Source organism: Formica exsecta, unplaced genomic scaffold (genome assembly GCF_003651465.1).
Source record: "Formica exsecta isolate Colony F162 unplaced genomic scaffold, ASM365146v1 scaffold156, whole genome shotgun sequence".
Classification (NCBI taxonomy): domain Eukaryota; kingdom Metazoa; phylum Arthropoda; class Insecta; order Hymenoptera; family Formicidae; genus Formica; species Formica exsecta.
In genome coordinates, this window is record NW_021848882.1 from 268686 (window position 1) to 287310 (window position 18625).

Here is an 18625-nt window from a genome sequence, read left to right on the forward strand (position 1 = left end):
TATATTGTAAGTTTGTTAGAATAATATATTCCATTCTCTTTTCTCTTTTTTATTGCTATCGGGGATACTGATGGATACGTGTTCCCAAATACGGTAATCGATGGATAACGGTAACCGATATACCTCGTCTACGAGAGAATAAATTGGCTGACGATTGATTGAGCACTCGTTACGATTGGTATCCTCGTGCTCATCATACGCAAAACTGGGTTCCGTGAATCCAGCATATCGGCTCTCACCAAGTAAATCGCTTGTGATCGTGTCCGATCGCGATACGTTGACAGTTCATCTGGAACGGTTATGATCACATCGACATTTCTCAAATTTTTTTTGGATCGCAGAATCTTAAGCAAGATATTTTTTTAGGTGGAATTCGTAAAGGGAAAAAATCTTAAAAGTAAATATAAAGAAAAATAGCAAAACCAAAGAAAATAGCAACAGAGTGTGTCGATAAATTTAGATAGAAATATGCGTATATATATATGTATATATATACATATATATTTCTTTTTTATATTTATATCAAAATATTTTTAAAGCAATTCAACTGCATTTTTATTTTATTTATGTTTTCTCAAATTCTTTCTTAAACTCGATAATATATGATGATGCATAAATATATACATTAAAGCGGTGTCTACAATGAGAATTTAAGCCTTAAGCCGTAAGAAATTAACCAATCATATTCGATTATTCTTCTCACATTCAACTGTGATTGATCAATTCCTTACGGCTTAAGGTTTACTACACCTATTGTAGACACCGCTTAATAGATATAAGAAAATCTTTGAAGGATGTCAAAGAGAATAAAATAAAGTCGACAATAAAAATATATATAATATTACAAAATAAATATTAGAGTATGGAATAGGAAGAAATAGAGAGAAAGAAAGAGAGAGAATAAATATTATTCATGAAGGTACTAATAATGATACATTGAAATGTTATGTTTGTATACTTGTATCACGTGTACCATACATAGATAAGTAATGCTTGAAACGCGAAGGCCGTACGTTCCCATTGATAGATCACAGGATCGAATACATCGGTTACATAGCTCGTTAAATCGAACCCTTTGCTCGTCCGGGTACCGTTAGAATTCCGTAGAAGGACGGCTGTCATCCATCTAGAAACGTCTGGGCAATGAAGATTGACGCTTGACGCGCATTAATCAAGGTCGCGCGGTTGCGTTTCCGCGATTCGATTCAACGAACGCGTATTGCAAAATGTTCACGAACGCAGCAACGATGCGTTCGAGATGTTAGAATTGATAGTGTCTGAAACAAGAACGTTTGTATCGCAACATTCGTTGCAAAACGAATGCTACTCAAAGGTGATTTAACTCACACATTTTTTTGGGGAACTTGATAGAATTAATTTTAAAATTAAGAGATATTTCATTCAAGAATCAATATAAAAAAGAAAGAGAGTGTGAGAGAGAGAGAGAGAGAGCGAGAGAGGGAGAGAGAGAGAGAGAGAGAAAGAGAGAGAGAGAGAAAGAGAGAAAGAAAAAAAATGTTAATTAATTTTCAGAGTTGATTGCTTCTCTAATCAATAAAAATGTAACATAAACTTAACAAGTGCTAAGATAATTCAATAAATAAAATAACATTAGCAATTATACGTATATAACATGTATTTTGTTATTATCCTTTTATTTATTGAATTGCCCTCGTAGCTCTGAAATAACAAGTCGTTTAAAAAAATAACGGATTTTTTTACCGGCGTGATTACTAATTTATGTATGCATGTAAGAACGTATATGAATAACGTTTCCGTACGCAAATCACAGGTTCTTGCATATTTCTCGGGTATGACTGTATCATAACGATCTTCAGCTATTTACAAGATGATAAAACGTCCAAAATGCTACTCTTATAGCTTACATTTCGTGTAAACATAAAATTATCTATCTAATAAATTATCGATTTAATAAGATAATTGAATTAATCTTTTAAAATATCTATAAAAGAAATTGACACACTGACTAAAATTACAACTTTTCTTAGAGAAAAACGAATCAAACGTCATAAAATAACAAATTTAACAGAATCTTATAATACAAAAGGAAGAAACGATGAGTGTTTAAATAATATTTACCATTTGCGCAAAAATAGATAATTAATTACGGTCGCGAATTTAAGAATAGTTTATATTGGTCTCAACAGTGTGACTCGAATAGTGTATCGTCTCATCTCGATGCAGAGATTATTTATGTCGCGAACATTTTGGACCAACGGCGACTACTGGCATACACGATTGCGACATCGCAGACTCGGAACTTGTATCATATATACGGATGGCCAATTACGGTTATCCGCCTCCCGCTTTCACCTCCTGGAAGCCTGGAAATGTCAGGGGGTCCGCCGACACCGGTGTTATCGCCCTTTCGTTTTCGTTGCCGTCCTCGCATATAGAAGATTCGCATTCTCTTTCCGAGTTTCGGAATTTAATTTTATGCGTGGAGACTCTTTTTTGATTTGCAAATCTCACGAGCATGCACATGTTTATACTATCTACATGTAACGCACGAGCTGCTATGTATATAATTATCAAAGTCCAGTTACGTTGATAAATTTCAACTATTCTAACGATATTAATTTATATATCCAATGTGCTATAAATGTCTCGATTATTTTGTTATTATTTTACTTCTTTAGACTTCTTCAAATTTTTTTTCTTTAGACTTCTGCACATCTTTTAAAATCGATAATAGCGAAAGAGAGAAAAAGATGTATTTTCTTGTTTTTTAATGTTTTTCATACGTTTTCTATATCATCATTAACAATGTATACATTAGTATGGCTTTAATACGTATTTGTAGCGGTAACAAAATACTTGGAGCGTTGATTTGTAACTTTCGTTCGGTGATAGCTGGTCGCAATTATCATTACTTTATATACTCGATTTACTCGGATTATTCTGATTAGAAAATAACGCGCGTTAAATTTCAATCAGATTTCCATATTGAGTATGTTATCATTCTATCCATTTCTTATAAGGAAACTCTTTCCTCCGTGCGCATGATGTATTTTTATTTCTTTCTTTTTGTTACGATCTTTTAGAAGGTGACAGACTAATATTAGTTTTTAGATCAAGTAATTGCTAATTGCAAATTGGTATCATATGATTTCTCCTTGCTTTCTAAAGTACGCGCTAAAAATAGTACATGCAGAAAAATGCGGACCGTGAAGTCGTCTCAGGATGCGAAGCCACAAGTTAGCGGTAAGTAGAGTGGACAGCGAAACAGCCTGCGAAATCGTATGCGGATATCCCAATTAGCCCGAATAATACGATGAGAGTACTTTTGGCTCCAACTTGAAATTTTGATAAAACTATATCGAGCACAAAATATGTAGACAACGATTTTATCGATAATATATATACTGCCTAATCGATATTATCATATTATATAATATGTTTATGTAACGTTATTGCTTCACGTACGAGAATAATATTCTGAAGATAACTCGATACTATGGGGTCTTTAATCTCCTCACTTTTTATCAAGAACAATGCTTGACGAGCTACGAGAGGCCCGATCGAGCATAAGAGAAAGATCTTGATCATCTTTAGCACAATTATTTCAAATCAAAATCTACGAGAAATTATCTTCTGAGAAAGTAAAAACAATTTACAATAATCGAAAAATATTTTTAAACATATCTTCTCGCCGCGTCATATTAATAATTGCGAATTTTCATCGATCGAATAAAATAAGTTTTGGCGGTTGCGCTGTGATATAACGATCAGACTATCACGAAAAGATTATCACGAGAAGCAGTTTCAGCCATTTTCGAAATTAATTAGATCAAAGCAATATTCATTGAGGAAGGACTTACGTGCCGCTACGATGAGGAAAAACGCGATGATTAGACCGATGGTCGGTGGTCGTCGCATCGGGGACGGTGCGAGTGATCCTGTCGTCATGGTGTCTTGGTGGTTACTGGCGAGAAAAGTATCTGTTGTCGATCCAAGTAACTTTGTTGGTCCCACTACGCGATCACCGGCTCGCCTTGCTTCACCGTTCCCGTTCCTTTCTCTCTGTCTTTTTCTTTAATGGGAAAGACTTTTCAGCTTTTCGCGCCCAGGGTAAAAGTTCCGTCTTGACATCCATCTCGCTCGATCTCCGGATTTAACGAGACACTATTGGTAAATCGTTTACACATATTCAATAAATCATCCTCGAGATAAAAACGCGTTAAATACGCGTGAGAGATTTCATAAAAGAGAGATAAAATGACATATTGTCATATTTTTACTGAGAAGACGGGCGTGAGAATTCGCGTAAGGAGAGAGTGCACGCACACGCTCCAAGTGCGCGCGCGCGCGTTGCGTCCACGAACGTGGTCGTAATTATGTGACAAATTTTACGACATTACGTACAATTACGACGTTGTCATCACGACGACGCGCATATTACCCCATCGCACGGTAGGACGGTTGCCTAGACTCGGTGAATATTTCCCGAGTGAGCGCATCGCGTGTTTGAAGCCGCTTTTAACATTACTCGGCAGAGTAATGTCGTAATGTGTGATTATTTTTACCCCAGGAGTTCGCATTCTACATTTATTTGTGCGCCTTATGCACATTTCGCATCTCGTTAATTAGAATCGGAGCATTACAGATAACAAAAATTAAAGGCGAATCGGATCCTATTCGCGTCCGCGAGTAACCTCGATGATTATAACAAGTTCCAAGCTTGTATATAATAATGCGACTCCGCAACGATGTAACGCGATTACCATCGAGATATTCATTTTGCAATATTGCGCGATGAGACGCAATTTCATCGTTGTAAATGAAGACATTTTCGCAAAAACAATCTCCTATTTTATCTTTTTTTCTATTCTTTCTACAAGCTATTCGATGTTAGTGTATACGTTGGAACAGTTATAGATTGTTATAGATTGTTACAATATATTATATTACAATATATTAATTATTTTTTGTTTTGCAGATTGAATCGTCTTTTATGAGCACATCTTCAAATCTTCCACAAACCAGTAGGACGTGAGTTTGTCGGATTTGACACAGCAAAAAGTTGCTTTCCATTCCTTCATGGGTGGACTGGTATGCAGGCTGGTTGTACTCGTGGCAGAAATAAAGAAGAATCAAGTTTTGATCCAACCTAAAAACCGTCTTGCTCATCATCTTCGTCTCGTTTCGTCTCATTTCTCGTATTGTATTTCATTACGCCGCACTACCAAGAGGAAGAGAAGAGAAAAGATAGGATTAGAATATAGAATAAGCCGATTATATGTACATACGTTTTCTGGGCAAAAATTTTCGGATATACGTAACATTCCGCATAGATCATCAAAAATAATTTCAAAGTTTGCGGTTATCGCTTTTTTAAAACCGGAAATGTTAATGATCTGCAACTGGTGATGGCATATTCGCCGTAGAACGTGTTTTTTGCCAACACCGAAAGTCGACACAGTAGAATAATAAGAATAACAGATATACCGTTCGTGTGAAAAAAATGTTAGCGAACGCTTGAATGCGCGTCCAAGAATACAATCCACGTCGGAATAGCGAACGAGCGAAAGTCCTCTTCCTTCTCCGTGCAGGTGCTCTCTGGTAGAAACACTCGGTAGTTTCTTATAGAATGATCACAACTGTCTAATCCCGCACGCACTTTCGCACCGCACGTCGCAGCGAACATGTACGGCTCACGCATGTGTAATGACACGATGTGTATTTGATGCACTGTACATTGTAAGTATTCGTGCATTACACGTACCCGATGATACTTAGAATTAATAAAAAAATATTCTTGTAATTGGTTTATCGACACACTACTAAAACATATTTCTCGCTTATTAAAATGTATTCAGGTTGCATTTTCAGCGAGCGAAAAGACGACGATTTTATCGCTATTTATATCTCGAAAAATTTATACATGCATGTATAATAATAATATACATAATAATAACGATACACATGCTTTTTCTTAAGTGGACGATCGCATCCATTTTATTTAAAGGCATAAAACGACTATCTTGGAAACCAACAATGTTTTACGAAGTTTCAAGAGAGAGGAGAAAAAATATTTGCATGAAGCGCACATCTACGATTTCCCATCGAATTTCAAGAGCGATCAAGCGTATCTGAGAGATGTAGATTTGTTTGGATGACTATTCACTGGCATAATGAGATGAGAATAGTGAAAGTTTGTCGTATAGGGTAAATCGTAAATGCTGAAGCTGAATCATGATTGCTGATCCATAGGCAGTGGCCTGCCTTCATGGATCAAGGCAGTCCATACCATATTCTTATTCAACTTACTTCTAATGTTCATATAGTAATCATCCATGCACAGAACAATCATCATTTTTTATGGATGTTTGATTAGTGTATACAAATTTAGTATACTAATCAAAATTGAACTATGAATCGCGTACATTTTTCCTTTGTAAAAGACGACACCTGCCAACAATATATGTGTATACATATGTATATGTATGTATATATACAGGGTGTTTCATTTTAATCGCTCCAGGCAAATATCTCGAAAAATATGAAAGATATGGAAAAACGTTTCAGACAAAAGCTGTTTGGTTCTAAGGGGGACGTAAGATGGTGTCATTGGTTTGACCTTGAGTGAACGTGCCAAAGTCATATGGAATTTAACTTTATTTTTTTAAATGGAATCCCCTATTTTTTATTGCACATTCTTGTAGCTTACCTCGAGAGTTTTTCAAAACACTATAATAAAGTATTTTTTCGTTAAGTATTTTTTGAGTTATTTTATATTTTAATCTGACATATTTTGATATAAAAAATAAAATATCTCGTAAAATATTTAGTTTCCGATAATCTTACCGTAATACTTTTATGTACAGAATAATAACACAAATCAATTTTTTATACTAATTGATTTGTCTCATTATTCTGTACATAAAAATATTACGGTAAGATTATTGAAACCTAATATTTTACGAGATATTTTATTTTTTTATATCAAAATATGTCAGATTAAAATATAAAATAACTCAAAAAGTACTTAACGAAAAGATACTTTATTACAGTGTTTTGAAAAGCTCTCGAAGTAAGCTACAAGAATGTGCAATAAAAAAATAGGGGATTCCATTTAAAAAAATAAAGTTGAACTCCATATGACCTTGGCACGTTCACTCAAGATCAATTCAAATCGAAAAGTCCTGAACCATTTTTTGATCTGAGCTTTCTTTTCGTTGTTATATGATTATCTACAACGGAAAACAGAGAAGGTACGACGGGGGTCGGAGTAGCAAAACGGCTTTCTGGTGTATAGACAGGCGCTGATTAGCTAACTTTAACATCACATAACAACAAAAAGAAAGCTCAGATCAAAAAATGGTTCAGGACTTTTCGATTTGAATTGTTGTTCTGTATCTGATAGTGTTGTCCATATGCGTTTGTTTAGTTACACCCTGTATATATTTTTTCTTTTTTTTTGTTAAATTTAAGAAAAAAACTGCAAATTTCGCTTTTTAAATTCTTTTTTTTTTCAGAAACCGCAAATCACGCTGTTCATTCGCATGTAGTACTCATTTTAGAAAGTGATCGATGCTGCGAAAAAAATTATGATGATAGATGACATGTCATCTTATTTGTGAAGAATGTCCGTGAAATATAAAGATGTTGTGTTGACATATTCGCACGACAAATATATACAGGGTAGGCCATTTTAATGTATCCACTGAAATATCTTAAAATCTATAAGTTTAAGACAAACATGTTTTAGACAAAAGTTGTATGGTTTCGAGGGGGCCATAAAATGATACCATTGGTTTGATCTTGAAGAGTTATTTGAAGATCACATGAAGGTCACATTTAATTTTTTAAATGGAATACTATATTTTTTATTGCATATTCTTGTAGCCCATCTTGAGAGCTTTCCAAAACACTATAATAAAGTATTTTTTCATTAAGTACTTTTTGAGTTATTTTATATTTTAATCTGACATATTTTGATATAAAAAAATAAAATATCTCGTAAAATATTAGGTTTCAATAATCTTACCGTAATATTTTTATGTACAGAATAATGAGACAAATCAATTAGTATAAAAAAATAGTTGTTTTTAAAAAAATTATTTAAAATGTATATATATATTGCTAATAACACTGTTCAACAAAAAATGACTTTTTTTCGAATACCGGAACGGGACTAGTCGTTTCTTATAAGTTTTTGGACGCTGAACATGAATCCAGTTTCGAAATTGCTCATTATGTCAGAATTTTGAGAAATTTGCAATTGAAGTTGCAAAAAAAAGTTATTTTTACGAATTTTGTCATATTAGAGCTACAATATGTGACGTGCTGGAGAAGTTTTATTACAATCAAAATAAAGTATGTTGTTAGGACTTTCAACACTCGAAATAAAGTATGTTGTTAGGACTTTCAACACTCAAAAGGAATTTTTGGTATCGGTTAAGGTTAATAAGATATCCGTGGTTAAATATGGGGTGTATTGCAGAAGTTAGCTGTGACTTAGGTCACTGACGATTTACCAAATAGCTTTCAATTATATTTTTTTTAATTTAAGAGTTTTTTAGATCGCTGAATACGAATTCAATGTCAAAATTGTCAAATTCGAAATGGTGGACTCAAATGTTTAGATCGCAACCTAAACATTTTTTAAATTTTGACATCCGCCATATTGAGTCCACCATTTTGAATTTGACAATTTTGACATTGAATTCGTATTCAGCTATCTAAAAAACTCTTAAGTTTAAATAAATATAATTGAAAGCTATTTGGTAAATCGTCAATGACCTAAAGTCACAGCTAACTTCTGCAATACACCCCATATTTAACCATGGATATCTTATTAACCATAACCGACAAAAAAAATTCCTTTTGAGTGTTGAAAGTGCTAACAACATACTTTATTTTGATTGCAATAAAACTTCTCCAGCACGTCACATATTGTAACTATAATATGACGAAGTTCGTGAAAATAGCCCTTTTTTGCAACTTTAATTGCAAATTTCTCAAAATTCTGACGTGATGGAGCAATTTCGGAACCGGATTCGTGTTCAGCGTCCAAAAACCTATAAGAAATGACTAGTCCCGTTCCGGTGTTCATTTTTTCTTTTTTGTTGAACTGTGTAATCAATATTAACAATGTGCAATTAATATAGTTAACGTTATGAAGAGAGTATTAGACGGGAAAAATGGATGTAAAGAGAAAAGGGAAGAATGCGCCATGGGGGCTGTCGATTATTAACACTGAAGCAAGTGAGGTTTAGTGAATCTAGGAAAGAGCAAGTGGCCGCTTCACGAGAGCAAAAGTCAATTCTCGAGAGCGAATAACAAGCACGGTATTTTTATCATCAATATCGATTCAAAATATAAACTACGTGGCAAATTAAAAAATCGAAATAATTATAATTCGATTAGTCTGTTATTTGGTTTGGAAAAAGATTCCATAGATTGATAAATTTTTAACTAAGTCGAATCGACACCATTGGCGCGGCATTGCAAAAACGGTATCTTTACACAATAACGTCGCTTCTCTTGCCGCAATATTGAGAAAAGGACAGGAGATGTGAGAACGAGGTTTCTGCAGAATGTGCAACGAACAGCCCGATTATTATACTAAATTGTAATAATAAATTATTAATATTTGATATTTCTATTTGCATTAGAAATGCTGTTGTCTTCATCGAAAGTCTCGTCTTGCAGTTTAAAAAAATAATAGTTCAATAACGCACTTAGGTACACAAATATTTTATTTAATTATAAATAAATAAATATTTATAAATAAGAGAGAACATATCAACGTAAAGATCAAATATACAGATGATCTAGCGTTGTTCTAAGGTATTTCAGGAAACGCAGTCCCAAGGTAAAAGTAGATTGTTACAATTATCAGATGCATCGAGAGTGATTACATCTCATTGTACGTCTGCGTAATCGCAAGTTTGGCGCAATAATTCTATACAAAGGTCCGCCCAGCTTCTTATAGAAGATTTATTCAGCGGTTGCTGATATTTCGTACTTTCACTTGAACACCTTGACCCGCGCACAATCGCATCACAATGCATAGACCTGCATATAACAAGCTACATATATATATATGCTCTGTTTATATAATTTTGCATTGCAAATCTTGAGCTTTTGTGGTATTATCTAACTGGAATCATATATCATATATACATCCTAAATACAAAAAAGAAAAAGGATCAAACGTATAATTTATGAATGTCGAATAAAATGCTCTTATGGAAAAATACACTCAACTTAGATGGTTAACCTAAATTTGAGTGTTAACATTCAACTTTGGGTGTTAACTACAAGTTGAGTGTATTTTTTCATAAGGATGGATCGTATTTACGTAGCAATCGAGGGATGTAATACGAAGACTGCGAGTCCATTTTGATGTCCGAATTTACCCAAAAATTTATCATTAGAATTAATTATGTACAAAAACATATTTCGCGTATCTCTAGATTCTGAGACTAAATATCACGAAACGAATTCACGAAACAAAATGATATGAGAGAAATTACTTCTATTCCGAGAATATTATGCTTATATCGTTTTGCGTACATATCTCTTCTTTGCCTTTGATGAAGACGCATGAATTCGCATTTCGGAATAAAGTGCTAGAAACATATGCAATATATACAATGAAATAACTTTCCACACTTGTAAACATGATAAAAGGGAAAGTAAAAAAAGAAATGTAACATATATGGAATAAAGAGAGAGAGAGCGAGAAATAATGTGGATGAAAAAATAAATATTATCGATATGAAAGCATATAAGAAATAGAGAATATATAATAGTCGATTTAAACATTTTTTTATATGTTTTGCTTAATCTCGGGATCTACTATATTATTAGAGACTATTTGTATTGTCTCATCAAACGAAAGGAATGTAGGAAATATCATCAAGGAACTGATTTACAAGGAAAACTTTGGCCTGAGAACTTTGAAGATTTCCAAGACTTAAATATTTAAAATTTAGGTGTCTTGTTTAAGCATAGAGAAGAATTTGTTTTTGATATTTCTTGATAATATAGTATTTTGCATCATACCCATTTATTTGTATTATACAAATTGATGTATATTCAAAAATTTGCGTGAGGAAGAAGTATCAAGCGACGCGGTAGCATCGCGACGCCAAGTATATAAAAAATTTTTTCCGGCTTGTCAACAGTTTTGCCGATGTACAGGGGCCGCGGCGCTACCAAGTAGTTTATCCGGGGTTTTACGTCTAATAAACTTTCGATTAAAATACCTCAGAAACTAAAGCCGTCATCAAAAATCTAACGACACTTTTCTGATACAATGTGAATGCAAGCTTTCGATTGCGACCAGTTTGAATAAAATTGGTGCAGTCAATCCTGAGGAATGATAATCGTATACCAGAAATGTGACATTTCATTTTTCTTCATAAGGTTCAGACTAGACCCCTGCGCCGTTATATTTCATATCGGCGGCGGCGTTAGAGGTAAAATATCTTGGTGGCGGCGAGTTCGCCGAAAATTTACTTTTTTGGCGGCTGCGGAATCGGCGAATGATAATTTATCGGCGGCGGTGGCGAAGGGCGGCGTTAATACATTTTTTTATAATAAAAAAATCAAACTTCAACATAATTCAATAGATTTAGAACTACTTCAATCAAACTTGGATTAACTTAATCGTTGATTAACTTACAATACAACATAAAAAATTTTTAACAATATAATTTTAGTATGTAATATAATATAGATTTTGAAATTCTGTTATCGGTCTGTAAGCTAATTAATAATTAAAAGTGATCCTTACAATTAGTATCGATACATAATATTGGGAAATTTTGAAAAAAATATAAATATATCTTATCTGTTTTATATTGAAACATATATATTTTATTATACTTTTTTAAATTTTAGCATAATATATATCAATATATCACAATATACTGTTGTTAAATAAAAAACTGAAATTATTGGAATCGACACAGAAAGTTAAAATTAAATTCTTCGAACATAGAATAAATTTCAATTTCAACTTTTGATAATATAAACAAAAATAAACATTATACATAAACAAAGTATATAGTTATACATTATATTAAGATTTTTAGATTTCATATATATGATATATAAAACACACAGCACTTTTGTTTTTAAAATACAATTACTTGCATTGCTAATTTCTTTTCTTACAACAAAATAGCATAGAATTTAATTCAAAATATTATTACTGACCATCATATGTAAAAAAAATAAAATATAATTTATTCTATCAGACTTCTTACATATAAAAATTTCTTTTCATATTAAATTGCGTAACTTATGTCTATTTTTGTGACTTTAAATATATATTTTTTATTAACTTGAAGTTATCGTGAATAAATAATATTTTATTAGTTTTTGATGGTTTTAACGCAGAACGCTTTGCTGTAATAAGTAAACCTGCAGAAAAAAATGTTACTCGTTACGTTAAACTTGTAATCGGTATGCCATAAATGCAACATACCAATTTGTACAAATTTGGTAGTGATAACTTCATTTTATTCCACCATTGTAGAGGATCTTCAATAGATTCAGATATATGTAAATATTTCTTAATTTCAATAAGAATAGGATCTTCATGAGGAATAATGTTTGTATGTTTTGCAGCCAACTCTAATCGTAATTTTTTAATTCCAAGAAGCTGACACGACTTATTAGAATAATTATCTCCTTCTTTATTAGATGTCTATTGTAAAAAAGCAAAACTAAACATGAGAATCTAACTATATTATAAAAACAATAATCTTGTAATATATGGTGATTATAAAAGCTATTGCAAATACAAACTATATAATAATACTTATATAATTACAAAATATTAAACCTAGATTTTGTAAGCCTAGATATTGTATATTGTAAATTATCTATTGCTAATTAGATATTGCTTGATATTGATTATAGTTTATAAAAATTGTAATAAAAGTATAGCTTAATGAACAAAATGCACTTTTATACTATACACTAATTTTTCTATTGAAAGTGAAAGAATGCATTAATTTTTATATAGTATGTGACCAAATGTAGACACATTATTCAAAAAATATTTAATTATATTTCTCATTTTATTACTCCCGACTGCTGCCAACCGCAGGTTGGCAAAAAACGGAGGGAGTATGCGTTTCACCGAGCTCGGATCGGTTATGGTTTTAGTTCTCAATAACTACTACATAGTTTGATATCATCTTTTGCTCAAAAGCTTCTTATTAACCAAGGAAGGTTTAAAGCGTATAATTATCGTAATTTATGTTGTTAATAAAAAGTGAAAAAACAATATGGTCTCGTCTACGCGTCCTCTCATTGGCTGCCGAGTGTATCTAAGAAGCAAAATGATTCACCAATAAGATTCGTTCTGAGCATCTGCATAGGGAACTTTAGTAACTTACTGAGGACATCTCGAAGTGATAATGGTGGGAATAAACATTACACATAACCTCAACCTGTCATATATCAAAGTGTCAATAATTAGTATTGTGAGAGAGAAAGCTTCTCTATGGTGTTATTTATTAATGTTTCACTTTTTATTTTATTAGTGTTTCACTTTCTATCTGGCTTTGCATTTTATATATTTGTTTACGTAGCTATAATTATGGCTATACAGTTTATATATTTGCCTGTGTAGCTATAATTATGGCTATACAGTTTATATATTTGCCTGTGTAGCTATAATTATGGCTATACAGTTTATATATTTGCCTGTGTAGCTATAATTATGGCTATACAGTTTATATATTTGCCTGTGTAGCTATAATTATGGCTATACAGTTTATATATTTGCCTGTGTAGCTATAATTATGGCTATACAGTTTATATATTTGCCTGTGTAGCTATAATTATGGCTATACAGTTTATATATTTGTCTGCGTAGCTATAATTATGGCTTTGCAATTTATATATTTGTCTGCGTAGCTATAATTACGGCTTTGCAGTATATATATTAGGAAGAGAGACAGAGAGAGGGGTAGGGGGGAGGGAGGGAGAGACTGAAATAATTATATTTCTCATTTTATATAACAACAGTGTCACTTGGTCGGACAATAAGTTTTATTAGTAAAAATATTTTTTTATATATTATCTAATTTAAAACTAAAATATAAAAATAATCTAACCTGCTCATTTATAATGTCCAAAGGAACTAGTTTGTGGATCATATACTTTAAAAATTCTACAGGAAATTACTGTTTGTCTGCGAGATATTCTGCAACACCTCTAACATTTTGAAGAGTCGGATCCAGAAGTGCTCGGCAAACATGAGTTTCATGAATTGGAAATCGCTTTTTTATATTTTATAAAATAGTTTCTTTAAGTTGCTTTACTATGGATGAATCATCTTCATTTATATACATGCTACTCTCAATTTCTGCCCTGGAAAGATTAAAAAAGGAATTGATATAGTAGCATTCAGTCTTTTTAAATTTATGATGTAGAATAAATTAGTGATGTTAAAATATAAAAAGCTGCATTAAACTTGAGTGAGAACATTACATCAATACATATTTTATGATTATTTTATGATTATTGTTCTTAATTTTGAATTTTTATATTCATTCAAAAATATGTTACAAATCTAAATAAAAGTGCAAGATTGGTTGTTGGATATTCTACTCCTGAAAGAATTTCTGTTGCTGTTTTAATACTTATTAAGCAGTCTCCCACACAGAATAAAATATCGAATAGATATCTAGTGAATAGCTACATATTTATTTTATATCCATGTCTACTATAGATAACTATTAGACATCTAATAGATGAATAAAATATCTATATCTCTCAAATAACTAGCGAGGAGAATAATTTCTGTCCGAATAAGCAAAAATCGTTCGTTATTGACTTATTTAAATTATTGAAAATATAAAATAGAAATTAACTTCCATACAAATAAAATCTTTAATTTTATATATTAAATTATATAAATTTACCTATAATATATATTACATTAATGTGTGTTATTATATATTATATATTATTACTGTAATTAATCTTAGTTTTGCCGTCAAACAAACGTCAGAAAATGATGTCCCGTGAATGAGACATATCGATAAAAGTTATGTGCGGGTCTCATGAGACCTAACTTTTATAATATTTAATTAGTTTTGTGACCAAGATTTAACTAACATACAATGGGATATCTACATAAATATCCACTGAATATCTACAAAAATATCCACTGAATACTGATGTGGATGTCCAGTGGATATTGGCCTACATATCCTGTGGATATTTATAAGATCTCGTATTGCGGACATTTGGATATTTAAAGCATGTCTAATAGCTGTTTTCTACATATTCATGGATATCCCTAATGCACATTGAGAACATCCAGTAGATATCTAATATACATTAATTTCTGTGTAGGCTGCTACACCTTCGATTTCTTTCCATTCATTATCTGTAGGAATTGCATCATAACGTCTATTCATTTCCAAACAGCGTATCACTACCTCTAAAAAATAAATCATTATAACATTTAAATAAAAAAACTATTAATACATAAGATTTCGGATATTATTATTTGTAAAATGGTAGACTTACAATTATGCGATAAAGAAATATTTTCTTAATTTAATCAATTTAAGTTATCTCAGTTATCATATCATCCTCAGTTATCATATCATGATTGGACCGCTCTGGAGACGTGCTGGGGATGTCGTCTCTCCGTGGCAATCGGCACTGCATCCATGGAGCGAGATTCCAACATCGCTCTGGAGGCAGTTGCCCGCAAAGCGAAAGATTCGGGTTCGATTCCCGATTCAGCCACTCGTATCTCGCATATTTTTTCAGACCCGCAAATGTTGTTTTCTAACAATTATTTGTCGGACTGAGGAAGTGTGTAAACGCCCTACACAGACACGACAGTGCCGCTGCCGGAAGAGATGGATGCTTGGTTCGTGCCTCCTGCCGCCTTAAATCCTCCCCTCGCTTCACGATGTCCAATGTAAATTATTCGGTTACCATATATTAAAAATGGAAAATATTAATTGCCATAAGTTACAAAATTCTTTAGTAATATATTTATATTATTAACTCAAACATAATTTTTTACGGTAAAATAGAAAAATTTATTATAAATAATATTTCATAAACTTTTATAATGCCAATTCATTCAAATTCAGATAGATATAAATTTTACATGCATTAGCACACAACTCAGCCAACCTTTATTTTTAAGTAAACTTGACAACATCTCTAATGTACTGTTCCATCTAGTTGATATATCTTTATGTAATCCTGCTAAAAATCCTGTCACAAATGAAGGAAAACTCTGAGCATACGGATGCTCATTATTATTTTTGGAAAGTGTGAAATCAAATCTTGCATCAGCTTCTAAAATCTCTTCCAGATTTTCAGCACTGTCTAATATGTTATTAATGTCCTGTTGCTGAGTAATTTCTTTTGCTTTTTCAATATCATGAGTTTTAAAAGCAAGAATTTTCATAATATCTCTAGCTTTAGCTATAAGACTATTAACGTCTGGTAATTTAGAAATGGTGTCTACCATCACTAAATTATGGAGTCCATGTGCAATACAAGGTACTCTGTCAATTTTCATAACTTTTGCAGCTTTAATCATATTTGTTCCTCCATCAGTTACGAGAGTTATAATTTTGTCGTTTAAGTTAAATGGTGTTAGTACTTTTTTCAAGTCTTCAACAATATTATCTGCTGTATGAGGATGTGATAAGAAGCTTGTTTGTAATGTACCTGATCTCAACTGTGTTTCTGTGGGCGATATCCAATGTAAAGTGAAAGTCATAAATGGAATATGACGATAATTGTCAGTCCACGCATCCATGGTTAGCGAAATTGCACTTGGATTATCTTCATTTATTTTCGTTTTAACAGCAAATACATCATAATCACAATCATTATATACCCTTGAAAGTACATGACGAGATAATGTACTTGGATGTGACAGATCCAATTCATTTTGTACAACACCATGTATTTTAAAAAAATCTTTTAGCCCATCTTTTTCAGCTTCAAAAAACGGGATGAGATCTCTACAAAACCAGATAGTCATACTGTCGCTTAGCTCTTTCTCTTTCTCAGTGATTTTTGAAAATTTGGATGATTGTTCAGATTGTCCATAAGAGTGAAAAAATCTCCTAATTTTGGCTCTTTGATGGATAAAGTTCCGAAAAGTACTTACCCCTGATTTTTTTAAACTCAGTATTCTTACGTATTTTGATGCGCTGATTACGAATATCATAGTGAAAATTGGCGACTATTTGATTTTCATGGTGAATTCAGACTCTCACGTATGTATGCTCGCACGCACACATGCAAAGCGATTTTGTCCCTCAAGTCGCGTTTGCAGCGCTCATGTACGATTATTCGTTTTAGTGTGCAAATACGCCTTAAGAGATAATGCTGTGTATATACGTGCATATGTATAAGATAATAATGTAACATATAATAATAATTATAAGAGTATATATCGCGGAATAATAGAACGAAAAGACGAAAAGTGATAAGAGTATCGCGGAATAATGCAACAACGAAGAGAAGTGATAAAGTGAAAAGAAATTATTAACGCGGAATAGATGTATACATATATTTATAAAATGTACACGTCTTAATGCAAATAAATCTGGGACAATATGTTTTAATGCGACCTGGGCACGCCAAGTTTTTATACTTTGCTTTAGTGTAAGTTTGTTTTATGCGACTTAGAGTTTACAAGAAACTTTTTTTCAATAGATATATCCCAAAGCGTTAGATGTGTATATATTGTGCATTTAGTTAATTACAAAATAACTCTATTTAGCTTTACGCCCTACTACTTTAATTATATTGCGATTTATTAAATATAATTTTTCTTAATATTAGAAATAATAAAATAAAAAAAATTTATGACAAATTTTTTTTCTGTTGGCGCAATTTTGTATATCATTATTTTCGTAGAATATATTTGTACCCCTTTTTTTCTTAAAATATTTGTATAAGTTTTTATTTTCAATAATTTATAATAGCATTATTTTATGCAGATTAAATTAAAGTAATATTGTTTTATAAAAACATATAACAGTTTTTCACAACTGGCGCGTGCACTTTGCGCCTTTCTTTATGTTTTTAAAAAAGGTAAGTTTTTAAAGATTTTATCATTCTTTTTTTACTATATATTATTTTAATAACATGTAAAGCAATTAAATTTCTAATAAGTTTAATCAACAGCTTGAGTGTATAATATAAAAAATATTTTAAAAGTAATAAAATATAATTAGGAATTGGCAATTGTAGAGCGCAAACAAATCAATCAAAAATATTGTAAAAGTATTTTAACAAAAGAATTGTTTTTATTTTAACTCTACATGTTGTATAAATTGTTGCGTTATTAGAGTTAATCTGTTAGGGATAAACTATTAAAAGAAGTATGCGATGAAAAGGTTTTCTTTGTAAAGCGTAGAGACACGCATGTTATTTCGTAGAGAGATCGTTTATTACTAGTGTACATGAGTGGGGATGCCTTTTCCCTATTGCACTATGTGCGCCACGCGCATGTGTCAGATTCGTGAGTCGAACATTTGGTAAGGCCGCTAAGCGCGCGAAAACTTAAACTCTAACATAAATAATATAGATTTATTAACGTAATATTATAAAGTTTTAATCAACAAAAGCTCTGCAG

General features: G+C 32.0%; 2 protein-coding genes across 4 annotated transcripts in view; both read right to left on the bottom strand.

Annotated features, from left to right (window-relative positions):
* Positions 1-4135, bottom strand: part of LOC115233035 (protein Skeletor, isoforms B/C) — a 19110-nt gene extending 14975 nt beyond the window's left edge. For all 3 annotated transcript variants that reach the window (XM_029803247.1, XM_029803248.1, XM_029803249.1), the window contains exon 1: positions 3843-4135. In XM_029803247.1, coding sequence (XP_029659107.1) covers positions 3843-3930 — 88 coding nt within the window. In that variant the 5' untranslated portion in view covers positions 3931-4135. The remainder of the gene's footprint in view (positions 1-3842) is intronic.
* An 11658-nt stretch (positions 4136-15793) lies between these two features.
* On the bottom strand, positions 15794-17127 carry LOC115233039. The gene is made up of 2 exons (XM_029803251.1): positions 16156-17127; positions 15794-15918 (listed from the first exon to the last, which is right to left on the bottom strand). Exons 1-2 carry the CDS (start codon positions 17018-17020, stop codon positions 15839-15841), a joined length of 945 nt encoding a protein of 314 aa, XP_029659111.1. The 5' UTR covers positions 17021-17127; the 3' UTR covers positions 15794-15838.
* Between the last annotated feature and the right edge of the window lie 1498 nt (positions 17128-18625).